At 35.7% G+C, this 27,304-nt stretch overlaps 2 protein-coding genes across 5 annotated transcripts in view; one reads left to right on the top strand and one right to left on the bottom strand.

The window, feature by feature from the left end:
- Window positions 1-228: 228 nt before the first annotated feature.
- On the bottom strand, window positions 229-5,666 carry PHOSPHO2 (phosphatase, orphan 2). Of its 4 annotated transcripts, XM_032880404.1 has the most exons (4): window positions 5,466-5,664; window positions 4,908-4,941; window positions 3,225-3,399; window positions 229-990 (listed from the first exon to the last, which is right to left on the bottom strand). In XM_032880404.1, exon 4 carries the CDS (start codon window positions 962-964, stop codon window positions 239-241), a length of 726 nt encoding a protein of 241 aa, XP_032736295.1. In that variant the 5' UTR covers window positions 965-990; window positions 3,225-3,399; window positions 4,908-4,941; window positions 5,466-5,664; the 3' UTR covers window positions 229-238. The 4 variants fall into 4 exon arrangements, with proteins under 4 accessions (XP_032736295.1, XP_032736297.1, XP_032736298.1 ...); XM_032880406.1 differs by lacking the exon at window positions 3,225-3,399 and having other exon boundaries at window positions 5,466-5,665; XM_032880407.1 differs by lacking the exon at window positions 4,908-4,941.
- A 127-nt stretch (window positions 5,667-5,793) lies between these two features.
- The window catches only part of CCDC173 (coiled-coil domain containing 173), a 34,259-nt gene continuing 12,748 nt past the window's right edge, over window positions 5,794-27,304 (top strand). Inside the window, exons 1-5 of the mRNA XM_032880403.1 lie at window positions 5,794-5,942; window positions 11,650-11,876; window positions 14,961-15,134; window positions 15,237-15,430; window positions 23,969-24,125. Coding sequence (XP_032736294.1) covers window positions 5,894-5,942; window positions 11,650-11,876; window positions 14,961-15,134; window positions 15,237-15,430; window positions 23,969-24,125 — 801 coding nt within the window. The 5' untranslated portion in view covers window positions 5,794-5,893. The remainder of the gene's footprint in view (window positions 5,943-11,649; window positions 11,877-14,960; window positions 15,135-15,236; window positions 15,431-23,968; window positions 24,126-27,304) is intronic.

Below are 27,304 nucleotides of genomic sequence, written 5' to 3'. Positions count from 1 at the left end.
CCTTGCTGGTTAGTGTTGATGTGAGGAAAAGACTTTGAACAGCAATCTTGGAATGTGAGAGAGAAGCCAAGTGCTGAGGTTGCTAGAGCACCACAGCAGCCTTGTGATACTTACCTCTGAAACCCTGTTAAGTGAGGGGGAAAAAAACCTTTCTTTTTTTAAAGCCACTCGTATTTGGGGTTTTAGTTTTATGCTGCTGTAGTAACCTCAACCAATACACATTGCGGCTGTTGGCATATTACTCCTTTATTAGAAATTGTAAATGAGAAATTATTTCGACACCTGAAGACCAAACTATAACAGATGATTCCATAGGTTCAAGATTTTGAGACATTCTAGAAAGAGTTTTCTGTAAAGTATATCCTTTCCGTGGCATGGCAACATCATTCTTCTTTAAAAAAGTTACTGGACAGACATCGTTTCCACCATCACCTATATAAACAATTCGTGTATAATTCACTCCTTGTTGTAACTGTTTATCTACAAATTCTACCAAAACTACATTTTTGCAAAGATTTTGGGGGCACCTGTTGCAAGAATGGGCATGGTAACTTTCCACAGTGAGATGACCATTGCTATCAAAAGCTGCTGGATTTGTAAACACTTTATCAAACACATCATGAAAACTGGTAGCTTCTAAAACCCAATCTATGAAGACTGAATTTGAATCTGAAATAATGATGCAGTCAAATTTATCCTTGTTCTTTCTTATAAAGTTCAAAAGCTCCACCATCCCTAGAGTGAAAGGCATTGATGTCACTGCTCTTTTCATTTCATCTTCTCTTACACCTTCATCTCCCAAATACTTAAAGACTCTGCCCATAAATTCTGTCCAAAATCCTTTTTCATAAGAATCTTGTAGTTCAATAGGAAGCTTTTTCTCTGGAGCACACTGTACAATCCAGGTGTCACTATTATCATCTATGATTGTATTGTCAAAGTCAAAAACAAGCAAAATTTTCATGGTTCCAAAAGCAAATGTGGGTTACCCTGAAAAACAAGAAATATTGTTTCCTAAACATACTGTTTTACATGTCTAGCTATTACACTTATTTAACAAACATTACTGAGTGTTAATCTGCTAAAACAAAGGGTTAACATAAAAAAAAAGTCAAATGATTAAGCATTTAAGGCTACCACTTAAGCATTTTTTTTCTTAAGAAGCAAAGTTCATATTTGAGTACTTCAAGTAAATAGAAACAAAAATCTAAAAGGATATTCACAGTATTATTGTGTTCTGGAGGGTATGAGTCTTTGACACTCAGAATTAAACTACAGAGTAAGCCAATGAGAGGAGTAATGAAATAATTATTCTCTTACAGCCTAATTTAGAAAAACTATAAAAAAGACAGAGAAAAGTAGGCTAATCACTCTTATTGTCTTTAAATGATCAATCATAAATTTATTAGTTTAAAATATTTACAATAATCCACATATTAAATAACAACTCACATATAATATAAATCCTCTGTAAACTATCCTAAATTTGGACCGAATTTTAATACCATGTCATCTTGCAAAATTTGAATAACTTTCCTAAAAAAGGCATTTAGCTTGAAATCAGTAATGCCAGTGTTATAACTAAATGGTTGCTTGATGTTGTACTTGAAATCCTAAACAAATTAAAGCTGGGAGTCAATTCCATTCTTCTAAACTAGAAGTAACTTTTGTTAACAATTTTCACATTTATTTATATTTTCCTTAGACAGTTTAGCTCTGGAGTACCAAATAATCTGGGAATGTGTGAAAAATCTCATTGCTTATGATATGACGGTTACTTAATTCTTAGTTTTCATTAAATGATAATGAAGGTAATTAATTATAAATCTTGAGAAAAGGAAAAAATAAACTGGTCAACAGATGGTATGGATAAAAATTATGTAAAAGAAGACAGTTATAAAGAATACCCATGAGAAGCTAAAATTACTGCATATAAACAACAAAAAATCTTTTTTTAAAGAGTAACTAATACTTTTAAAGATATCACAATACACTAGGCTAAGAACTTTACAATCTCATCATCTACTTAACTTCATAAACCTATTAAGTAGAAATTATTATCCTCATCTTAAAGATATATAAACTGAAGATTAAGTATTTGTTAAGTTGATTAAATTTTAGTTAAGTGGAAGAGCTGAAATTTGGACTCAGGTCCACTTGACTCCAAAATTCATGCTTAAAGTACAGTACTCTAGTGGCTAAGAAATAGAATATTTAAAGATTATTAATTAGTTTATTTTTTTAAGTTTATTTATTTTTTTGTAATCTCTACATCCAACATGGGGCTCAAACTTACAACTCCAAGATCAAGAGTCACATCGTCCTCCAAATGATGGAGCCAGGTGCCCCACTTATTAATCAGTTTAAAAATAAATATTAGGTGGTCATTTTGACAAAAAGATGTTTAATACATGAAAACATTCATTAGTCCCGAAGTACACACTAACCATAATACCACATCTGTGACCTACTTATAACCATTCTGAAGTTTTAACAAGAAATCCTAAAAAGAAAAGTGAAGAACCTCACCAATAAGAAAAAGAAGAGATCAATTAAAAATGGAAAACATGGCATTTAACCACATATAGTCTCTGGTTTATCCATTAGGTGAATAGATATCTAGTAGGTAAAACTGAGCATAGAGTTTACAGACTCATATAAGAGTAAGTATTCTATGTCTCTCAATTTAGAATATCTGGAGAATAACTAACCCTGAAGGGTATCTCTTGTTGTGTGAATTTAGACAGTATGTAATACTCTGATACTCTGGATCCTTGTATCTCTAAATATCTAATCCAGGTGTCTATGGCTGACTCCTAGAGATTTAAGTGCAGAATTCACTGTCATAGAAACAATGTAACATATAGGAATAAGGCATAGTTGACAAACACATTAGCACTACACTCTAGGCACACTTTAAATTAAACACACTTTTCAGGCATTCTGAACTTTATACATAATTTTTAAAAAATTTTCAAATGTAATTCATTGGTTGAAAACTGTCTCAAGCCTAGATTTAATGAGCCACAAGTTATCCAAATTCCTGAACTATTAACCTCAAAATAATAAGATATATGATAAGCCTGAAGTTAACATAGTTCTGCAATGGACTATTAATTTCTATCTAAAAGTGTACTTTTCTTAATTTTAATTTTAATTTTAGATCATTTTCTATTAGTTTTTTTGTCACCACTCAACATAAATCTTTATTAAAAAATACTTACCCAACTTAGTATTTCCAAGACAATTATTTTTACTTCAGAATAGGGTTTAAGTTAAACAGTCATGACAATCTTCAGTTTTAAACACCAGCCAGTTTCTAACCAACATTACTCCTACTCTATATGCAGGGAACAAAGTCTTCTGGTTTGGAGCAAAGAAACGGAGACGTCTTAACTCCTAAAATTAATAAAAGTATTTAAGGTATTTTTTTAAATTTATGTTTTCTAATTATGTTGTTTTCTCTCACATCAGAGAGGCACATGTTGGCAATAGGAGAAACAAAATCTTGATTAAACAAAGGTCTTAATTATAAAACAGGGAATGTTATATGAATCTACATTTTTATCCATGGGATAAAATCACAAGCGTTAGGCTGATGATGCTGAGATTTCCAGATTCCATTTTCTTCTTTTTCTTGTTAAATACTACACAAGTACTACATTCTGTTGTCCATAAACTTTCAAAGATTAGTGCTATATATTTTTTTAAAAGTCTTCAAAACCCAAGGATGTGCACAAAAATTAGTGGTAAGAATGTGAATCTATTTTAATCCAATTTGTTAAAATTCCAAAAGCAGTTATTAACTATTCTCTCCAAAAGCATGAGCAGTATACATTTGGTATCTCTGCAATGTTTCCTGCATTAACAATAGTCTAAGTGTTTTTTACAATACTGAAAATTTGAAACTACATAGACATCCAAGGAGTGGGGACTGGTTAAATAAGATAATGTATATAACCAGATAATGAATATTTATGTAGCCAATAAAAGCTAAGATGTTTAATACAAATTAAGTCACTAAATAGTGTGTACAGTATAATCGCATTTTGATTTTAAAAAGATGTCTATGTTTACAGTGACAAGATCATGAGTGCTTCAATTGCAGTGCATTCTTCTTCTACACTGATTTTGTAATAATTTTTCCCCAGAATAAACTCTGTTTCAGATCAAAATGCAAATGCTACCTTAATTTCACAACAAAATAAAGCACAGAGGTGGAGTCAGAGAGATAACTAACTCTAGATAGACTTAGCTGTAAACATCCATGGGTTCGGTGAACCAGGTGTAGGAAGTTGAATGATACCGGACTATCATGTTAAACTGGCAAATTGTTGACACTGAATTTTATGATTCAATACTTTCTGTAACCTATTTAGTTAAAATTCCAGAGAATTTTTGTTAGGAGGTAATTCTTCATGGGTCTCTACTGGCTCTACATGCCTTACAAGCAAGACATTCACTGCTCTATGCTCTCGCCTATTGTCTCAAAAATGTATGTAGAGTGAAAAGTCTTGAAAGGCATGTTTATTGTTCGGTATAATAAATATGGTTCCCTAAGCTCAGGGTTCGTGTCCTGTAAGGCAACACACTCCACTTGCAAGTGACTTCTGAGCCGCTTTGCATCACTCTGTGGGACTTGGAGCAAAACTGCTCATAGTCAGTCTACTGTTAATGCTGTATGTAGGTAATCCATCTCTGCCTAGGAGTCTGTGTCTTCTACAGAACTGTGGCAGGCTAAGTTGTTAGCCTGCAAGTGGGATAAAAATCTCTGACCCTTCCCAGCTTTTGACATTTTTACAACCATGCTTTCAACAAACAAACAAACAAACAAACAAACCATCAATACTCTATGTGCAAAAGCTCATTTCTGTCAACAAGTACTTTATTAATCCTTTCATACTTACCAGCATTATTACGGTGGAACATCTGATAGAAAACCTAAAGAAAAACAGTACAACTACGTGTTAGAAATAGAACTCTAGTGATTAAAAATCTTACCTCCTTTTATTTTGAGCGACTCTAGTTTGATGCCTCATGTGTAGGTGTCCTAGCCGACTAGCTTATAATGAAATCATTTGTACTTCGATGTGTCAGAAAAGGATCTTCGGAAACCTAGCCTGCATCCACTCTCAGCAGTTTTTTGCGTCCTTCGTGGTCTGACTAGTCCCACAGATACATTCAGTTTTACTATACTGTATTTACCGAGCAAATTAAAATGTCTTAAAGGTCCTAACATGAATGTTCTGGGACGATATCCAAGTTTTAACATTTCACTTTTTAAAAAAATATATATAAGCTTCATCTAACCTGGTTCATGGCTTAGAAACCGAAGTATTTAAAAACAGATTTTCTGTCCATGATTCTCCGGGTATCTCTGGAAGGGAGGCCTCTGCCGACCACCTTCCACCCGCGGAGGTCTGTGGGCGGCGCACACCAAGCCCAGGCCTCGTTCTCCCACACACCTGCAGGGTCCGCACTGAACGTAGGCGCAGGCACCTTGCTGGGGTCATCCCCTGTGAGGAGCGCGCTGGATGAGGATGGGAGCGCCGGGCCGGGTCCCCAGGGCTCCTCACTGACCCAGACCAGGTGCCAGCAGCAGCCCTGCCTCCGCGCCGCTCCCGCGGACTCTGCCCTCCGACCTCGTTCCTGTGCCTGTCAGTGAAGGTAACCCAACAGGCACGCTCGGCCACGACTTCCCGCGCAGGCGCAGTCCCTGTTTCCCAGCCCAATGGCCCGTGGCAGCGCGCTCGCCGGTCCGCCGTCACTTCCGGTGGCGTTGCTACGCAACTGTGCAGTTTGGCAAACATTCGGCGGGCTGGAGTGCTACTCGCCCAGCGTCGGAGTCGCCTTTCCAAGTCACAAAGCGCCAAAGGCACCTACCTCGTTAGAGATGCTGGTGCGGTTTGGAAGGCGCTGTGGACGGGCGAAGGAAGATACAGGTGAGGTAAACTGGCCTATCTAGGCACAGGGATTGTTTCTGGCCTCCAGGCATAGGGTAAGGGTGGCAAATGAAAGTATTGGTTACTTTTTGAAAAGGGCTCAACCAACTCGAAAGCATCCCCACAGGGCATCATTGGGCTCTGTGTAAATGGACGGTTTTGCCTTCAGATGAATAGGTAGGTGGGAAAAGCTTACACAAATAGAAGCGGAGAAGAGATAAGTCATAGACTCCCAGTTGACCGTCTGGTCTGATCCTCAAACAGTGCAGTAGCAGCTCAAGAGTCTGGTGTTTACTGAATTCCCTTAAGCTTTTGTTATTCACTAAGTGAATTGGAATATCTTTTGGAAATATCAGTGACCTCATTAGAGTCTTGGCTGTGCTGTGAACCTACTGAGTGCTCTTAGCAAAGTCTCTAATGGCAATGTCTCGAGTTCCTCATCTCTAGAGTGAAGAAGTATAAAAAATAATTCTACTTAGTGTAATCTAGATGACCTGTTATAAAAATCTGATTTTTGAATAGAAGTAGCCTAGGGGGACATCTAAAGAACTCTTTAGCAATTCCAATGATTTTATTTTCTTAAGTCTAAATTCCCAATTAATGTTGTCATGGTGACCACTTGAACCTTGGGAATTTGGACTTTCTTCATGTCATTGCCTGAACTTCTGTAGCAGTAGCGCCTCTTTATGCCAGATGTAGAGTGAGGGCCAGCCATTAACTCACCAGTGGACACTAATGGGTATTTCTGCAGTGAAGGACCATAAAGTAGCAGAAGGTCCTGAGGTTGGAGAGAGAAAGTACCCATATGACATGTATTGAAAAAACACAATTAGTCTCACATACTCACTGTCTCATATACAAAGTACTACAATAAAAGTACTTTGATTTATCTGATAGATGTTAAATAATGTTTTGTGTCATTCAGTCCAAAAGTTACCATCCAAGGGGTACCTGACTGGCTCAGTCGGTAAAGCATGTGACTCTTGATCTCCAGGTCGTGAGTGTGAACGGCATGTTGGGTGTGGAGATTACAAATAAGTGAACAAAAAAAGTTACTATCTGAGCCTTACTACTAAATTTTAATCTCCATCTAGAAGAGGGTGAAGTAGGAGAGGGGCTCAGATATGTAGACAGCTATCTGTAAAACGATTATCTAAAGATTTAGTGGGGTGGGTGACATCAGCCAGTAAAATGATTATCTAAAGATTTAGTGGGCTGACATCAGCCAGAAATCCATTTTGGAGATAACAATCTCCAAAAGTCCTCCTCTTTATTAAATGAAAAAGAACACTGACCAAAAACAAAAACAAAAACGAAAACCTGTCAGAAGCAACATTCTTTTGAGAACTCAGGAAATTAACCAAAGGCTTGCAATAACCGGGGAGTGTTTATCAGGAAAAATAGCTAAATCTTGCTAACAACAGTATGTTTTTTGCCATTTTAACTTGCTCTAATCCCATATTTTTCTCCTAGCCCCATGGAGGTCTAGAAAACTATTGCTACCACAGTGAAATCCAGTGGCTTAGTAATATGGTGGGGGGGAACAGGATTGGATCCTTTCCAAATCTCCCCCCTTTTTAAGATAAACTGTTATTTGACCTGTCTCACAGTTCCCTGGGAAATCCCACTCACAAGGCTTGACTTTATTTGACCTGACTCAGAGTTCACTGGGTATACTTGTTAAAATGATCAGTAGCAATTTTTTTTTTTAACATCACAGCTCTCTGATATAGTGGTAACTGTTGGTACAAACAACAAACTAACCAAAAAACTTAAGAAGAATACCTGGGAAATTAGATGTCCATAGGGGGCTGAAGATCCATCCTACTTATTCCTGGGAATCCATAAGGACAAATGCATGCATCGTGCTGCGCACATGCCCACGAAATACCTGAGAATGAAGCTTTCACCTCTGGCTGAATTTGAGGCCCTATGCAAGAAAAAGTAAAGGCTAACACAGAGTTGTAAACCATCTGCCTGAGCATTGAAGTCATGCTGCACCACTCACAGAACATTTCTTAGCTAAGTCTGGGAAACTTATTTAAGGAAATAAAATTTAATTTAAGGAAACTCTGTCCAGTTATTAGCTGACAACTAAACTAACCAAGCTGAAATTCCAATAGCCACATACAATAAAGAATACAGACTTTACAGGTTTAGTTCCGGAAAAGCACTAAACAAACCACAACAGCAAAAACAGAGCAAAAAATATTGCTGTGTGAGGGGAATCTAACATCTAGACTTACCATATATTGTTTAAAATGACAAGGCATGCAAAGAAATAAGAAATTGTGTCCCAAACAGGAAAAAAGTTTTAATAGGAATTGTTCCTGAGGAAGCTAGATGTTAGACTTCTAAGCAATATTCTTGTGTAGATTTATAGCTATTATAAATATGTTCAAAGAACTAAATGTCAGAGAAACTACAGGAAAATATTAAGAATGCTGTCTCACAAAATAGACCATATCAATAAAGAGATAGAAATTATAAACAGAAACCAAGTAGAAATTTTCAAGTTGAAAAGCACAATGGTTTAAATGAAAAATTCACTACAGGATATCAATAGCAGGTGACTGTGGAGAAGAAAAATTCCATGAACTTGAACATATTTGATTGAGGTTGTTCAGTCTAAGAAATAGAAAAAAAAAAGAATGAATAAAAATGAGCAGATCCTCAGAGAAATGTAGGACACAAACAAGTATACCAACATGCGTGCAATTTGAGTCTTAGAAGGAGAAGAGAGAAAAGGGTAGAAGAAAACATTCGAAGAAATGATTGTAGACTTCATAAATTTGATGAAAAACATTACATATAGAAGAGCTCATTGTCTGAATAGAATAAATTAAAACAGATCCAGAACCAGACATAGCTTGATGAAACTGTCAAAAGACAAAAGCAATAGCAGAATATATGTTCCTTTCAAATGCACATAGAACATTCTTCAGGATAGACCATATAACAGGTTATAAAACAAGCCTTTATATATTTAAAAGGATAGAAATAATACAAAATATATTATCCAAACACAGTGGAATGACTTAGAAATCAATAATAGAAATTTGGGGAATTCACAAGTATGAAGAAATTAAATGCTTTTAGGTTTTAAAAAATGGGTCAAAGAAGAAACCATGCAAATCAAAACCAAAATAAGTGGTGGCTGTATGATGACTAACATAACATAATTAAAAAACGGTGGTTGTTAGAATGGCTATTATCAAAAAGATAAGAAATAACAAATGTTGGTGAGGATGTGGAAAAAAGGGAAGCCTTGTGCACTCTTGTTTAAAATGTAAATTAGTGCAGACACTATTGAAAACAGTATGCAGGTTCCTCAAAAATTACAAATAGAATTACCATAGGATCCAGAAGTTCCACTTCTGGGTAGTTATCCAAAGAAAATGAGGACACTAATTCAGAGAGATATCTGCACCCCCATGTTCATTGCAATATTATTTACATATGTTAGAATATGGAAGCAACCTTAAGTGTCTATTAATGGGTGAATAGGTAAAGAAAATATGGTTTATATGTACAATAGAATATTATTTAGACCCAGAAAAGAAGAAAATCTTGCCATTGCAGTAACATGGACTTTGAGGGGAATAAGTCGGACAGAGAAAGACAAATACTGTATGATGTCATTTATATATATGGAATATAACAAACAAACAAAAAACTCCACAAAACCTTCCCAAAAACCAGACTCATAGAGAACAGACTGGTGGTTGCCAGAGGCAGGAGATGGGCAGTGGGAGAAATAGTGAAGGAGGTCAAAAGGTACAAACTTGAAGTTATTATAAAATAAATAAGTCCTGGAGATGTAATGTATAGCATCGGGACTATAGTTAATACTATATGGCATAATTGAAACTTGCTAAGACAGTAGATCTTTAAAGTTCTTGTCACAAGAAAAAGATCCTAATATGCTTAACAATATGTTAATCAAAAGGTAGATGGTTTAACCTAGTAACCTTTGTTTAGTTAGCCTTTAATTGCAAGTAGCACAAACCAAGTTGAGCCAGTTTAGGCAAAACAAAGGAAATTTGTTACAAGGATGTATTTGTCAGGACTCTGGTTACAAGTGACTAATCAAACTCATGATAGTTAAAACAAAGGGGACTATTTTGGCTCACATAGCTGGGGATTTATTTTTTTTTTAAAGATTTTATTTATTTGTTTGACAGAGAGAGATCACAAGTAGGCATAGAGACAGGTGGGGAGGTGGGGGGTGGGAGAAGCAGGCTCCCCACTGAGCAGAGAGCAGGATGCAGGCCTCGATTCCAGGACCCTGAGATCATGATCTGAGCTGAAGGCAGAGGCTTAACCCACTGAGTCACCCAGGTGCCCCATATAGCTGGGAATTTAGGTATAACTCGATCCAGGACACTATTCTACTTCCCAGCTTTGTGTAGCTTATTATGCGGGTGGAGACTTGGTATGTGATAGGCAAGATGGTACCTATGGTTCTAAACTCACACTTTAGCAACCAATTCCTCAATCCCATCAACCTTAATTCAATCCCCAAGGAGACTCTAATTGATCCTGGCAGCTTTTCTCTCAGTGTCTTTATCTCTTTCTGAAGTCATGTGATTTCTGGCTTCTGCTTTTCTCCCTACCTCTGTTTCATTCACCTTAAAATAAAAATAGTAAACATAATAGCTAACATATATTGAGAACATACTGTGTGCCACATCCTATTCTAATTTTTTTACATATATAACTTCATTTAATTCTCACATCAACCACATAAACTAGGCCCTCCCTATTAATATCTCCATTTTGCAGTTAAGGAATTCGAGAGTTAAATAATTTTGTCTAGATTTACATAATTCATATGTGGTATGTTCCTTTATGATGCTTTTTAAGTCATATATAGAATATCCAACTCAATCATATTTAAAAATAAGGAAATTTATTTGCCCATGTAACAGGAACTCCAGGCTTCAGGTCTGATTGATTTGGCATTATAATGAGACACTCATTGCCCCACATTCCTCCTTTGTTTCTCCTTTGTGGTTCACAGTAATAGCTTCACTGTAAGACTGCTTCCTTTTGTGATCATAGGATGGTTGTCTGTCCTTTATGTCTCCTTGGTCATATCTAGTTTAAGAGTCACTCTCAGATGTCTCTCCCAGAAGAGCAAGAAAGAACCTTTCTAAAAGTCACAGATAAATCTCTTTTCCTTTTGTTTGCTTATTACAGAAATAATTACTGGCAAAGGAGATGCAAGTATTCTTAAACTAATGAGGCCCACCCTGAGACCGTAGTTTTCCAAATTACATTGCTGCTACTCAATTAGGAAGGGATTGAATAGAGTCAATGATGATGTCCACAACTTCTAAAGATGAACATTCCCCCAAATTATCCATTTATAGACTGCTACTTGGTCAGTTTTGAAAAAATGTTTTAATAACAGCCTGTTGGGGGTAGGTATTGATCTCAACTCTAAAGATGTTGATACCGAGTCTCCAAAAAGTTGAATGACTTATCTCAGTTTACAGAGTAAGGAAATGACCAAGGGAAGACTCAAATCTGTCTTTTGATTCCAAGTTCTTATATATTTTGCGCTTAATCTCAGTGTTCTTAAACTAACAAGAATAAAATTATTTAAAATAATTTCCAGATATCATGACAATATAGAAATGTCTGAGAAAAAAACATTTAAACTCTTGAAAGTCTTTAACATTCATTCTTTAAAATTTATTAGAAATAAAGAACTCTGAAGAAGATCAAGCTCTCTATCCACCTCTTCTACCTAGCAAGGTAGATCTCCGGGAGGTTACCATAATTCCACAGAATGAGTGGAAAAGGATTCAAGATAGCCTTGATAGTTTGACAAGAGAAGCAGCATGTCTTCGTGCAGAAAGAAAGGCAAAGAAAGAAATGCATTTCCGATCCCAAGAAGTGGTAAAACATTGGACTAACACATATGCAGTAAGTATTAATCACCTGGGAGTACACATGCACTGAAGACTCACTCTCTTTTCTTAGTACTTTTTTCTATGTTTTTTTTAACATGTAAAATACCATAAAAAATACTTTGAAACACATTCTCAACAGGTTTATTTAGGAGAAGTGACACAATAAAGTAGACATATTTAAAGTGTACAATTTGTTAAGTTTTGGCATAATTACACACCCCTGAAACCATTATAATTAAGATAATGAACATAGTCATCACCCAAAGTTTCCTCGTACTCAGTTTACTGCTTCTCATTCCTCCTCACTCTTTTTCAGACAACTGATCTGCTTGCTTCCTTCCTTTTTTTTTTTTTCAAGATTTTATTTTTAAGTAATCTCTACACCCAATGTGGGGGTTGAACTCACAACCCTGGTATCAAAAGGCACATGCTCCTTCGACTAAGCCAGCCAGGCAGCCCTGATCTGCTTTTCTTTTCTTTTCTTTTTTCTTTTCTTTTCTTTTTTCTTACTTTTCTTTCTCTTTCTTTCTTTCTTTCTTTCAAGATTTGTGTATTTATTTAAGAGAGAGAGAGAGAGCACACCTGTGCAAGCAGGAGTTGGGGGAGGGGCAGAGGGAGAGAGAATCTCAAGCAGACACCCCGCTAAGCACAGAGCCGAATGCAGGACTCCATCTCACTATCCTGAGATCATGACTTGAGCTGAAATCAAGAGTCCATCTCTTAACTGACTAAGCCAGCCAGGCGCTCCTGCCCTCAGCTGCTTTCTATTATAAATTTCATTCAATGCAATTGTTTTGAAATTCTTTCATGTTGTTGTGTATATTAATCATTCATTCATTTTTATTGCTGAGTAGTAGTATTCCCTTGTATGGACGTACCACAGTTTGTTTATCTGTTCAATGGTTGATGGTTTTGGCATCAACCAAATGTTGATATATGAGCTGTTTCCAGTTTGGAGCTATTATAAATAAAGCTGCATATGAACCTTCATGTGTAAATTTATTTGTGGACATACACTTTTACTTCTCTAGGGTAAATATCTGGGTAGAATGGCTGGATAATATGATGGTTGCATATTTAACTTTGTAAAAAACTTTTGAACTGTTTTCAAAAGTAGTTCTAATTTTAAACTCCCATAACAGTATAAGTGTTCTATTTTCTGCACATTCTTGCCAACTTTCTATGGTCCATCTTTTTAATTATAGACATTCTAATAGGTGTGAAGTAGTTTTAATTTGAATTATAATTTGAATTTGAATTCCTCTGATTATAATGATGCTTAACATCTTTTTATAAACTTATTTTCTATTGTATATCTTCTTTGGTGAAGTGTTTATTGAAATAATTTGCACATGCTTAAATGGGGTTTGTTTTGGCATGCACGTAGGTGGCTCAGTTAATTGAGCGTTTGACTCTTGGTTTCACCTCAGGTCATGATTTCAGGGTCCTGGGATCAAGACCCGAGTTGGGTTCTGTGCTCACCGCAGAATCTGCTTGAGATTCTCTCTCTCAGTCTGTCTCTCTTTAAAATAAATAATTAAATATTTTTAAAAAATAAATGGGGTTTGTTTTCTAATTTTTATTATTAAGTTTAGGGAATTTTAAAAATATATTCTGAATACAGATCCTTTATTAGATATTTGATTCAAAAATATTTTCTCCCAGCTGTGGGAAGGGACACAGAAAGCTTATAGTACCTTGCTTTAGGAATAGTGTTCATAATTTATTCTTTTTTTCTAGAAGAGGGAAAAATGTCACGACTGATATGATGTATTACATATATTACATGTAATATATGTACTATATGTAACATACACATTACATATATATTACATATGTGTGATCGTACATATTTTATAATATATCACATATTATATTACATATATTACTATATATATTACATTACATATTACATATATTACAATATATATTACATTATATATTACATATATATGTTACATTCTAAAAAATGCAAAACTATAGGGAAAGAAAACAGATCTGTGGTTGCCAGGGATTGCAGATGGGGGGAGTGGTTGGTATACCAGGGCATGAGCTCCATAAGGATGGAACTGTTCTATAAGTGACTATGCATTTGTAAAACTATACTAAAAGGGGGTATGTAAATTGTGCTCCTAAAAACTTGATTTTAAAGAAGTCCCTGATCCATAAAGGGATGGGGGAGTAGAATATACCATATAAATAAACAGAAGTAACACACTGTATATAATGCTTTGTATCTCCATGGATGTTAACAAATAAGAAGAAATACAGTAAATGTGGTAGAAATGTAGTAGTGAAAACTGTTTTATAGGCACAGAGATTGACAAAATAATACACCAGAAGAGAGAGCCTAGAAAAACTCACATGTTATATATGGGAACTTGACATATGACAGAAATGTCAGTCAAGTCAGAAGGGAAAGGATTGGGTATTCCGTAACTAATACTGAGATAATTGGCATATGGAAAGATGAAATTATATCCTTATGGTATAGAATATACAAAAATGAATTTCAGCTGGATGAAAAACCCAGATGTGAAAAGTAAAACAGTAAAAATTTAAAATAAATCATAGAATATCTTCAGGATTTTAGGGTAAAGTAAGGTTTTCTTAAGACATATAAAGTATGACCCATAGAGGAGAAGAAAGACTTCATCTGACATGACACATTGGATAGACTCCTCATAGATGTAGAAGAGCATGTAAATATGCTACTGTTGATTTTTTAAAGGAATAAAAATAGTAATATATATATATTTATATAAATATGGAAAGGAACTTCGGAAGCAAATATAAGAAACTAATAATAGTGGTTATCTTAGAGATTGCTGGTGGAAGCTAGGATTAGAGGGAGAACTTCACTGTATATCTTTACAATATTTTGGGGTTTTGAACCATGTAAACATGTTACCTACCCAAAAAATTCAATTAAAATATTAGCTTATAAGTGTAACATCTTTTTTATTTATTAATAATATATGCAAATGCAATAAAAACTCATAATGAAAGCTCAAATTATTTTGTTATATGTAATGTTAAATTTTATGAAGTTGAGTTGAAAAACGAAAATAGAAAACTGATTTTTTTCTTTTTTTAGGGGATGAAAGAACAGAAACTTGAAGCCAAAAAGAAGCGTGATGAAGTAGTAGAGGCAGAAAGACAAATTCTTGATATAGAGGAGGAAATACACAAACAAGGAGAAAGAAAAAAGGCTATTGAATTTGCAAAGCAATATCAATTGTACCAGACAGAAAGAGTGAAACGCTTTCATGTACTACTTGGGTTTTCTTGTATTTCTCTCTATATTTAATGTTATCAATACATAATTAGGCTTTATTTTCTTAAAATGCCACAATTTTTTTTTTTTTTGTAGTCAGGACTTCTTCTTAGTAGAGTTATGAAAGAACGTGATGCACAGATTGAATTCCAAAAGAATAAAATAAAATCAGATGAAAAATGGGAAGAACAATTGAAACTCAGCATTGAAAAATCTTTTAAGGAAGAAAAAGAAAAAGCAGAAAAACAACGCAGAGATAGAATGGCTCTTGCCAATGATCATTTAAAACAGTATGTATATATAAATTACCTTTTTTGTATCTTATCTTTCTCACAAAAGCTTTTTTTTCAGATTATAAAAGTAATACATGCTGAAATACCTAGTAAATAGAAAAAATACAAAGAAGGGTTAAAAAAATCTCTATTACTCTTACCCAGAGATAATATATTAGTTACTATTGTCACAATAATGCTGCATAACAAACAGTCACACAGTCCAGTGGCATTCAGCAATAACCATTTATTTCTCACGCATCTGTGGGTGGTTTTGGCCCAGCAGTACAGCTTTTCTGCACACTACAGAACTGGTTGGGATTGCTGGTTGCTGTAGAGAGGGCTCTGATCTGTTCCATGTACATTCATTTTTAAGATCCAGGATGAAGGGACAGTAGCCACTTGGGGAAACTTTTCTCATGGTATTGACAGAGATGCAAGAGAAAGAGCCTGAGCTTAAAAGAATGTAGCTAAACTCAAAGGCAAAGTCAAGGAAGTGCACTTGATCTACCATAAGGCTAAAGCAAATCATATGGCCAAGTCTAACAAGCATGGAATAGAGAAATAGACTCCAATGGAAATGGCAAGTGAGAGAGTGAGTCTTTTTGACCAATAATCTAATCTACTGCAATAATCTGTAATTTTTTGGCATGTTGGTATATAGCCATATAGATATTTTTTGGTGGTGGTGGAGGGGGTCAGATTCATTGAGCTGTAATTTACATTTACTAATAAAATTCACCTTTTAAAAAGCATATAGCTATATAACTACCCCTAAGTCAAGATATAGAATACTTCCAGCACCCCAAAATTTCCCTCATGCTCCTTTGCACTAAGTTCTATTCTTCACCCTCAGGCCCTGGCAATTTTTGAGCCACTGCTATAGACTTTTTTTCTGAGCATATATACTCATATCTTATAAAATGGAATCAGATCAACAGTATCATTGGATATTTTTTCACTTACTAGTATATTATGAGCTTTTGCTATGTCAGTAAATAGAAATCAAACCTGAACTCTTTCAAAGAAGTAGCTACTATATATGTCAGGAGAGGGGATTGTATTTGTGTATAATTTTACTTACTTTTCTAAACAGCTGATACATGCAAATAGGAATAGGCACAAAGGGGATTCAGTAAAAATCTGTTCCTCATCTGCTGGCCACCTTGTTTTTCCAATGTGAGACTTACCAGTTTCTTTACATTGTAGTTTAAATGTGCATAGATCATTTTAAATTTCAAACAATAAACATTTTAAACAATATTATACTTTTAAAGAAAAAATTATTTTTGTACTTAAACATATTATTAATATATGATCATTACAGAATTACAAAATACAATAAAACAAAATGAAAATTAAAATCAGTAGAAACTGGGGCACCTGCGTGGCTCAGTGGGTTAAAGCTCTGCCTTCAACTCGGGTCATGATCCCAGGCTTCTGGGATTGAGCCCCACATCGAGCTTCCTCCTTTCTCTCTGCCTGCCTCTCTGCCTAGTTGTGATCTCTGTCTATCAAATAAATAAATAAAAATCTTTAAAAAATAAAAATAATAAAAATAAAATGACTAGAAACTGTGATCCAAAGCAGGTACTGTTAACGTTTGGGCATATATTTGTCTACTTTTCAAAGTTTTTTTTTTTAATTTTGCTAATAGGAAATGTTGTTGTTGTTAAACAACAATGTTAATGTTGTTAAAATTTGATACAGCAAAATTTGGAATAAAATTGAAAAACCCATCTTCATATTCACCCTTTCAGTGTCTCTTTAAGTCCCATTTTCCTTTTCACAAATAGCCATTATTAATAGTTTGTGACAAAAATAAATAAATAAATAGAAAAAATTCTATTTTGTGACTACCCCTTCAGAATGTTCTGTTGCTATTACTAATATCTGTATGCAGGGCGTATATAAGTGTGTATATATTTTTAACCATGAATGTTTTACAATGTATTTTTCTGTGACTTCATTTTTTTTAATCAAAAATATACCTTGAATATCTTTTTTACCAGAATATATGGATCTGTCACATCTTTTAAAATAATCTTATTGTACATTAAGGATGTACCATTATTTAACTGTGTTATTATTGAGGGAAGTTTGGATTTTTCCCTCCTCCTTTTCTAACAATGCTGTAGTGAACATCCCTGACCTTATGTATTTTGTGACTTTTGTCCAAAGATATAGTTATATAGAGTAGTTTTTTTAAACTGAGCTTGGATTTTACATGTGGAGAGATACTGCCTTTGAGAAGGCTTTAAATATGTAATCATCCCTGATCTCTGGTACTCTTTTTATGTTATAATCAATGCTGGGCAGTAATTTTTTCAGAATTTAATGGACCAGGGTGCCTAGATGACTCAGTCATTAGGCATCTGCCTTCGGCTCAGTCATGATCTGAAGGTTCTGGGACCAAGCCCTGCATTGGGCTCTCTGCTCTGCAGGAAGCCTGCCTCTCCCTCTCCCACTCCCCCTGCTTATGTTCGCTCTCTCACTTGTCTCTCTGTCAAATAAATAAAATATTAAAAAAAAATAATTTAATGGATCAAAAAGTGATATCTCTTAATTTATATTTCTCTCAATTTCTAGTGAGGCAGGTTATTTTTTTCATGTGTAAATATTCATCTGTTTTGGGTTTTGTTATAAATTGGTTACTCCATTGTTCTCTTATGTAGGTTGTTTCATGTTGATGTGTACGTTTTTCATTGATTAAAAACTGATTAAAAAGCAGTTTTTATATATGTTGGATATTACTCTTTATTAGACGTATTGCAGATTTTTGTCATCATTTCTGAATGTTTTTAGTATTTTCTTTTTAAAGATTTTATTTTTAAGTAATCTCAATACCCAGCATGGGGCCCGAACATACAACCCTGAGATTGAAAGTCATGTGCTCTACCAACTGAGTCAAGCAGGTGCCCCTGAATGGTTTTAGTATTTAGAAGATACTAATTTTTAAAAAAGACTTTTATTTATTTATTTGACAGGGAGAAAGAGAGCAAGCAGGGGGAACAGCAGGCAGAGGGAGAAGGAGAAGCAGGCTCCCCACTGAGCAAGAAGTCCAACTTGGGGCTCGATCCCGGGACCCTGGTATCATGACCCAAGCTGAAGGGAGATGCTTAACCATCTGAGCCACCCAGGTGCCCCAAGAAAATACTAATTTTTATGTGCTTAAATCTGTCTCTTTTTGTTATTATGGTTTTGAGTTGTGTGTGTGTGTGTGTGTATTTTTTTTTTCTCATGGTCACAAATGTCTGAGTGACATAGATATCAATTCTCAGGATACATGTATTGCCATATTGTGTAGTCTTCATTTCTTGTAGTCTTCATCTCTTAGTAAAAAGAGAAGGGGAAGCCTCTGGATTTTTTATAATTTTTTCTTTGTCAGTGTTGAGCCCCAAGGGTTTTATACAAGTCAGGGACAGAGCCATTGGCAGACGGAGGCAAATATTTGAGCAGTGTGTCACCTTTGAGAAATCTCTCTTATGTTGGCTGTTGTGGCTCTGAGATAATTGCAGGTAGCAGACTGATCTCCAGGAAATCACCTGGCAAGTGGTAACACCTTCACAGGCCATCTACCTACCTATAACCTTTGCATGTAGGCTGTGATCAGGCCAACAGGATCCCTTTCCATGGGGGTCTTTCCATGTGCTTTCCATGTGCTGGTTAGAGGTTCCAGCAGGTCTAAGATTTGTTTATTTCTTTGGCTTATCTTCAGTGTAGTCTAGGAGATGTTGATTGGGCTCTGAGGTCACCTTAAATTCCTTTCTTTTTCCTGGTGGGCTTTGTCTTTGTGAATGATGTCCAAATATTACTTAACTTGATTGTACTCTCGAGTGCCCTGTTTTTTTGCTGAAATTTCTTGAAAATTCAAGTATAAGGTAAGACTTTGCTTTATTTAGTTTCTAGTAGTGGTATAGAATTTCTTCCATTCTATTTGTTGCATTATGGGGACTTAGGAAGGGAAGGCTATTTGACATGTGGGTTTGGGTTGCCAATTTGCAAATTTCCATAAGTTCTATACCTTAAATTTATTTTTTTTTTTTTAGATTTTTTTTATTTATTGATTTGACAGACAGAGATCACAAGTAGACAGAGAGGCAGGCAGAGAGAGAGAGAGGGAAGCAGGCTCCCTGCTGAGCAGAGAGCCCGATGCGGGACTCGATCCCAGGACCCTGAGATCATGACCTGAGCCGAAGGCAGCGGCTTAACCCACTGAGCCACCCAGGCGCCCCATATACCTTAAATTTATTAAGAAACATTCAATTCTGTAATTGAGGACTACAAAGGAAAATGCAAATCTATTATTATAAATTTTTTTAGGTATATGAATTTATAGAATTATCACCAAGTAGTATTGTGTTGGATGTTGATTCATGTGTCAGTTTTATACAATTCAGAATGTATGTCACTTAAGATACTGTAGGAATGATAATGAGCCCATAAAAAGCCTCTTGAAGTGAACAATAGAACTGGAATACTAACACTAGTATTAACCTGAATAGATACAGAGGACCATGTGGTAGAAGAGAGAGGAGGAGAGTGTTTACCCCCACTTTCTTGAATAATAAGAGTCTATTCAGGGGCACCTGTTTAGCTCAGTTGTTAGAGCATGGGACTCCTCACCTGAGGGTTGTGAGTTAGAGCTGCATTTTGGGTGTGGAGCCCTATTTAAAATTGAAAAGAAAAAAAATTTAAATAAGAGTCTATTGGGGGGAAAAATTTTAAGATAGGCTATTTTTTCATTCATTAATAAATTCATTCATCCAATCATCCACTCATTGTTATAAATATTTATTGGACAATCTCCATTTGCCAGCCACTGTTCTAGTAACTGAAAATGTGAAAATGAATACAATTATCTTTGTTCTTTAAGAAGTTTACAATCTGGGGAGGAGGGTATAAATATGGAACAGATAATTAGGGTATGATAGTAGATATTTTGGCAAATATACATACAGGGTATGTGGAAGCATATAAAATGGACATCTGATCCAGTCTAGAGAAGGGGCTAATTTTTAGAAAAGATCAGTTATAGCACCAAAGTGTGAAAACTGAGCAGGAATAAGTCCTGCATAGTGGAGATGTAGAAGTATGTTAAGCAGAGGAAATAGCAGGGGTGAAGTCCCAGAAGTGAGTTAAAGTATGATGGGTTTAGGTAACTACAAGTAGGCAAGAGAACTATAATAAGAGGCCTAAGAGAGCAGTGTTAAAGATGAGAGTGGGGAGAGGCTAGGGCCAGATCATGATGTGCCTTGTAGGCCGGGTGTATACGGCATGCCAAAATTTGGAATGACTTTCCACTTTGAGCAAAGACCATATTTTAATCACAAAGAAATGGAAACTAGAGGATACCAAGAGGCAACACTCTTTTCCATGTCCTGGTAATTGTACTACCAAGTGCTATTCAGGTATTACCTGGTGGTGATTTAAAATATGTCCACACATTCTTTAATACTCCTCCCTTCAGAGGGTGGAGTCTAATTCCTCCCTCCCTTGAGTGATGGCTATACAGAGTAACTCATTTCCAGTGAAGAGAATCAGTAGAAGTCATGAAGTGTAACATCCTGAGAGAGATTAGGATATAAAAGGCATTGTGGGAAATTGGAAGGGGAGGAGAACCATGAGAGACTATGGTCACTGAAAAACAACCTGAGGGTTTTGAAGGGACAGGGGTGGGAGGTTCGGGGAACCAGGTGGTGGGTATTGGGGAGGGCACGTATTGCATGGAGCACTGGGTGTGGTGCAAAAACAATGAATACTGTTACACTGAAAAGAAATTAAAAAAAAAAAGGCATTGTGACTTCCCTCTTGTTATCTTGGATCACTCATTCTTGAGGATGCCATGGCATAAGGACACTCAGGCAGCTCTATGTAGAACGTCCATGTGGCAAGGAGCTGAGGCTTCCTGCCAAGAGATATTTAAAAATAGGTTCTCCAGCCTCAATCAAACCTTCAGGTATCTATTACTCCAACTAACATCTTGACTGCAACCTCTGGAGAACCACCCAGCTAAGTTACTCCCAGATTCCTGAATCTCAGAAATGGTGTGAAACAATAAATGTTTATTATTTTAATCCATTAAATTTAGGGGTTACTACTCAGCAATGGATAACTAAAACACACTGTATGATTGCTGGTCCTGGGCCTGAAAGAGAGATTTCCTACATTTTTAAAACAATCTCTAAGTGCAGACTTGGGCAGTCTATTCCATTGTTGGGCTTTCAGTAGTCTAAGAATCTGCCTGTGGCTCACAGCCCAGTGGGCATAATGAGGATGGGGCAAATGAGGGACCGTACTGACACCAAAATCCCCAAACGGAGGGGTTTTGACCAAGAAGCTTACCCATAATTATTGAAAAGAAATTTAATAATATCTATAGATACTGCATATAATTCTATTTCCTTCTATTGATAGGTAAGACTTTCTCTGGGAAGAAGCCAATAGACCTTGCTTAAGAACAACCCAGTTACTGTTAATCTATCTCATCAGCTTCTCAGAAGAAGGAAAAATCATCATAGGATAGTTTGCATCACTTTCCCCTGGATCAGATCATCTAGAGAAAAAGCAGAGAGAGAGATGAGGGCTTAACTGATCATCATCCATTCCTAATGATTAGAAACACATCTTAAATCTAATAACTTCCACATTTTTAACTCTTGTTCAGACCACTCCTTTGAGTCCCAGCTTTACATATCCAACTGCCTTTAAGACATCTCCATTTGGAAGTCTCAAAGATATAAAAAATCTTAAATGTCTAATATGAAATAAAATTTTGATTCTCCATCCTCACAGTGGACTTTCTGAAAGTTGCATCTTTATCCACTCAGTTGTTCAAATCAGAAACCTAGGAATACACCTCAGTTCTTCATGTTCCTTTATTTTCCACATCAAATCTATCAGCAACTTGATGTTGAATTTTTTTCTCCAAAATGAATCTTAAAATTACTGCTGTCATATTAGTCCAGACACCCTCATGTCCCATGGATTACTGCCTCAACTCCTTAACTGGCCTCTTGTTCTCTCTTCCTAAGTACTTTTCCTTTCATCATCCAGAGAGATTTTATTAAAATAAAAATTGATCATATTTTTCTCCCACCTAAAACTTTTTGGTGGTTTTCTGTTCATTTAAAAGAAAATGGAAATGACAATCTCCTGCAAACCCTTGTATGATCTGGCCTCATCTTCTCAACCTCCTTTCCTACCACTCCTTCCCTTCACTTATTCTACTTCTATCATACCGATCTCCAAACCTTTGAGCACCTGTCAAACCTTTGCTTGCCTCAGGGCCTTCTCACAGGTTTTTCCCTCTGTGCGGAATTTTGCTCTCCCATTCATCAGTGGGTATCTTACCAGCTCAAAGAATCTTCTTTGCTTCTAATAATTCTAACAAACTAAATAGACAATAAAAAATTTTTGAAAATCTAGTATTTTTAGGGCAATCATAAACCTGGTTTAGCTGTAAGCTGCAGTGACTTTTTTCTTAGCTCCTCCCAAAGAAAATGACTGTGGCTCTAAAGCTGCTTACTCTGTACAGATGTATCAACTGGGAATCTCCTGTCCTGCATTGGCTTCATAATACCAAAGTGAACTTACTGGCTCACTTTACTGTGTAGTTCTCCATGGCACAGGGAAAAGGAATTTTCCCCTCTGAAGCTGAGTGATGAGTCTCCAAGAAAAAATTCTTTTGGATTGGGTGCATATGAAAGAAAGGTTTATTCCCCAGTCTTTTCATCTAAGTTTGTTGTTGAGTTACCCTGTGTCTATCTATTTAGGAAGAAAAAAAAATTAGAGACAGCAGCAGATAGAGAATGGCAGTGGAGCAACCTGCACACTCGATTGGCTGACAAGGATGCATGGGCCAGTAGGCATCTCAGGCTGAGCTGCCTTGCCAGTATGCAGAGGATTGATCGCCAGATAAGGCACTCAGAGTTTGCAATAAAGTACTGATGATGGAAGCTCATGGTAGTGATGATGATGGGCCTGGGAAGGTGGGCTGAAGACGTAGAGCTGGAGCTACATCTCCCAGAACACAGCCCTGCAGTAATGAGGGTGCTCAGGGATCTCTGAAGCACTCACACATAAGCCCTTGTGGCTTACCACGCAGAAGGCGTCAATAGCTAGTGAATGTTGGCTAGAGAAAGAATGACAGCCAAAGTGGCTAGCCCATTTCCTAAGAGGCTAGAACTGTAGTGCTGAAGTTGAGAAACACTAGGGATTAAGGACTTTTCTGTAAAATAATGTCACCATTCCACTATAATGTCCTTTAGTTAGCTAGTTCTTTCTAAAAGAAAGTAACGTTTGAATCTAGCATAGGATTTAATTTTGGTCAGGAATGAAACAAATGTTGGAGAAAGGAAAATATTGACAATTCTGGGCTAACCAAAATTAGATTTGCTTTAATAACTGCTTTTTATATATCTGTTCTTGTCCCCAAAGAAATTCATAAGTTTCCCCACAGCTTCAAATCATCCCAGGTTAGAATCTAATTCATTTCTTTAAAATATAATTTATTTTTCTGCCTTGCTCTCAATTTAAGTTATGTTTTTACTTTAGAATCAAGGAACATAAAGAGGAAGAAGAAAGAAGGAGAAAACATGAAGAAAGGGATGCTAAGGAAATAAAGCGACAGAATGCATTATATGAAATAGAAATGAGGAAAAAACTAGAAAAGAAAAAAGAAGAGATAAATGAAAGCAGAAAACTGTTTTTTGTAAGTAAAAAATACAGCATTTCTTCAAAATATGTATAGAGTCCAGCACATGACTTTTAATATACTTTTTATAAAAAATTGTGGAGTAGAAAAGAAGTTGTCATTAAGTTGGGTTTCTAAATATACATCGAGGGAGCTGTATTTGCTATGGATTTATGTGGACGCTCTCATGCATGAACAATAGAGGAAAGAATGAGACTTTTTTCCAAGTGAATACATTTTCTTGTTTTTTTTTTAAAATAGATTTTACTTACTTATTTGAGAAAGAGATCACAGGCAGGGTGAGGGGCAGAGGGAGAAGCAGCCTCCCCACTAAGCAGGGATCCCCATGCAGGGCTCAATCCCAAGGCTCCAGGATCATGACTTGAACTGAAGGTAGATGCTTCACCAACTGAGCCACCCAGGCACCCCACATCTTCTTGTCCTTTAAATGAAAGTTGTGAGGAATGAATGGGGTAATATGTGTCCCATGTCTGTGTCACTGTTTAGAAGTACTCAGTAAATGTAGTAGTTGTTTTGTGCCTATTGCAACTCACTTTATTTTGTAATTTTTTATGTTCTTTTCTCTAAAATTAGTTTTTATTCTTAACTAATACATGCACAGAATTAAAACATCAAACACCACCAAAAAGCTTAAAATAAGAGTAGCAGTTCTTTGCTTTACCCCTTCTGCTTCATGGAGACAACCACTTCCAGGTTCTTTTAGTTGTTTGTTCTGATATGAAATTATATTCTAAATAATCTGTATATTTTAAAAATATATATCTAATTCTAAAGATATGCATCTTGATTTATCAATTTTAGACATTTTCTGTCTGGCCTGGTAGTTGAGGATTTAGCTCTTTCTAATGCTGTCCCTTTCCCATTCTCCCCTTCCCCTGAAATAATTTTGTCTCAATTTTAGCTAAATCGTTATTATAAAATATTGTTCTCTGAGAAGCCAACTAATATACCATGATTATATTTCTTTGCTTGCAAAAATGTTTTTCTAAGATTAAAATAATTGTGTATTTGCTTTGATGACTGTATACCTCAGTTTTTTTCCATATGTTCTGTAAGTTCTGTCAAATGTATGTTGATATTAGTGTTCAAATATTCATCTAAGTAATATTAAATTATCTGTTCTTGATTTTCTTAGAGTTCCCCCATGCAAGTCCTCTGTCCTTCTCTAGGCCGCCTGCCCAGCTGTCATTCTGGGACTTCCCTGAGTCACTTTCCTGGGCTGCAGTTCCCATTTCCTGAATTCCATGCCCTCCTTTTTCTTAGCTTACTTCTTCATCTTACTGAAATACATCTTTGAGTAACTTCCTAAGAAAGGATATACAGGTCAATTTTAAAAATTCTCATCTGAAATGGTTATCATTTAAAGCCATATTTGCTTTATTGTTTGAGTGGACATAGAATTCTGGTTCAGAATTCAGAATTTTGTATTCATGGTTTCATGATCATCTGACTTCCAGTATTGCTATTTAGAAGTATGATGACATTTTATATGGCATTTTGTATTTTATTTTTCTCTCTCTCTCTCTGAAAGATTTCCGGGTCATTTTTACTTCACAGTGAAATACTTTGGTGTAGTTCTTTTTTATTATTTTGCTGAGCTCTCAGTTGATGCTTTCAATCTGAAAACATATATTCCTTTCATCCTGGAAGCTCTTCGTATTTTATTTCTTGTATAATCTTCCATTTTGTCTCTTCTGTTCTAGAACCCCTCTGATATACATTGGACTTTCTGAATTGATGTTGTAATTAAAAAAAAAAACAACTTTTCTAACTTTTTTAGTTAGGGGAAGGCTCAAAGGTAATAGTACCTTAAATTTTAAAGTGCAGAGGTAGTCATTCCAAGGCTGATATGGCAACTCCAGAATCAACAGGGACTGAAACAACCTCTCTCTCTCTCTCTTTTTTTTTTTTTTTTGCTTTGCTATTCTTGAAACCTAGATGGCTTCTATCATCAAAGTTGCCCCGTGGCCCTGAATGGCTGCAGGAGCTCTTGCTCTCATATCCACATTCCAGGTAGCAAGAAGGAAGAGAAGATGGGACAAAAAAGAATGCCCAACCATCTATTCTCCTTTTAAGGAACATTTCCAGAAGTCGTTAATGATTTCTACTAAATCTCATTGGTCATAATTAGTCATACTTAGCTGAAGAGAAAGCTTGGAAATACAGTCTTTTTAGACTAGCATGTTGCCACTCTGAACAAAATCTGGGTCCTGCTACTAACGCAGAAAAAAAAAAGAAGCTTAGGTAGGCAATTAATTATTCCTGCCATTTTTGGTTTTCATTTGACTTTGAGAGTTATTCCCAAATTTGTCTTTTAAGCTTTCTATTGAATTTTAAATTTAGCTACCAAGGGGCACCTGGGTAGCTTAGCCAGTTAAGTAAGGATCCAGCTTTTGATTTTTTTTTTTTTTCCCAGCTCTGGATTTCAGTTCAGGTCATGATCTCAGGGTCGTGGAATTAAGCCCCAAGTTGGGCTCCATGCTCAGCTCAGAGTTTGAGATTGTCTCTCTCCCTTTCCCTCTGCTCCTCCTTCTTGCTTGCTCTCTCTCTCTCAAATAAATAAATCTTTAACAAAATAAAATAAGCTACCAAATTAAGCTACCAATTAACTACTAAAGTTTTAATTTCTAAAAGAGATTTACCTGTAATGCTATTGTTCTTTTTGCATAAAATCTTATTCTTGTTCCATGGGTACAATATTTTTATCTCTCCAAGACACTTTGGAATGGGACAGACTTTTAAATGCTAATGCTACCACTAAGTAGCTATGTAACCTTGAGCTGAGGCTTTCAACTTTTAAAAATGAGAATTAACTTTGTGTTAATTAACTCTATTCTTTACTATTTTTAAAAAACCTGTATGAATATTATAATAAACTTAGAAAAAAACAGCAAAATATAACTTTTAAGAAATCATTTAGAACAACTACCTTTAACAGTTTGATATTGTTATTAGCTTCTCATGTTGACTAATGCTTCTCCTAACCAGATTATGGGCTTTTAAAAGTAATAGCCGTAAAATAGGAGAGTACTTAAGAATGGTAAGCATAATAGACCCTGGATTAAAAATGTATTGGAAGATTAAATGTTGCATCTTTCACTTCAATTGGTTTCTACTTATAGTTACTAAATACACTAACATATCTATATATCCAGGCTATTGTGTTCAAAGTCACC

The sequence above is a fragment of the Lontra canadensis genome, unplaced genomic scaffold (assembly GCF_010015895.1).
Source record: "Lontra canadensis isolate GAN:19392208 unplaced genomic scaffold, GSC_riverotter_1.0 scaffold69, whole genome shotgun sequence".
Lineage (NCBI taxonomy): Eukaryota > Metazoa > Chordata > Mammalia > Carnivora > Mustelidae > Lontra > Lontra canadensis.
This window is presented reverse-complemented; position numbering and strand designations above follow the sequence as displayed.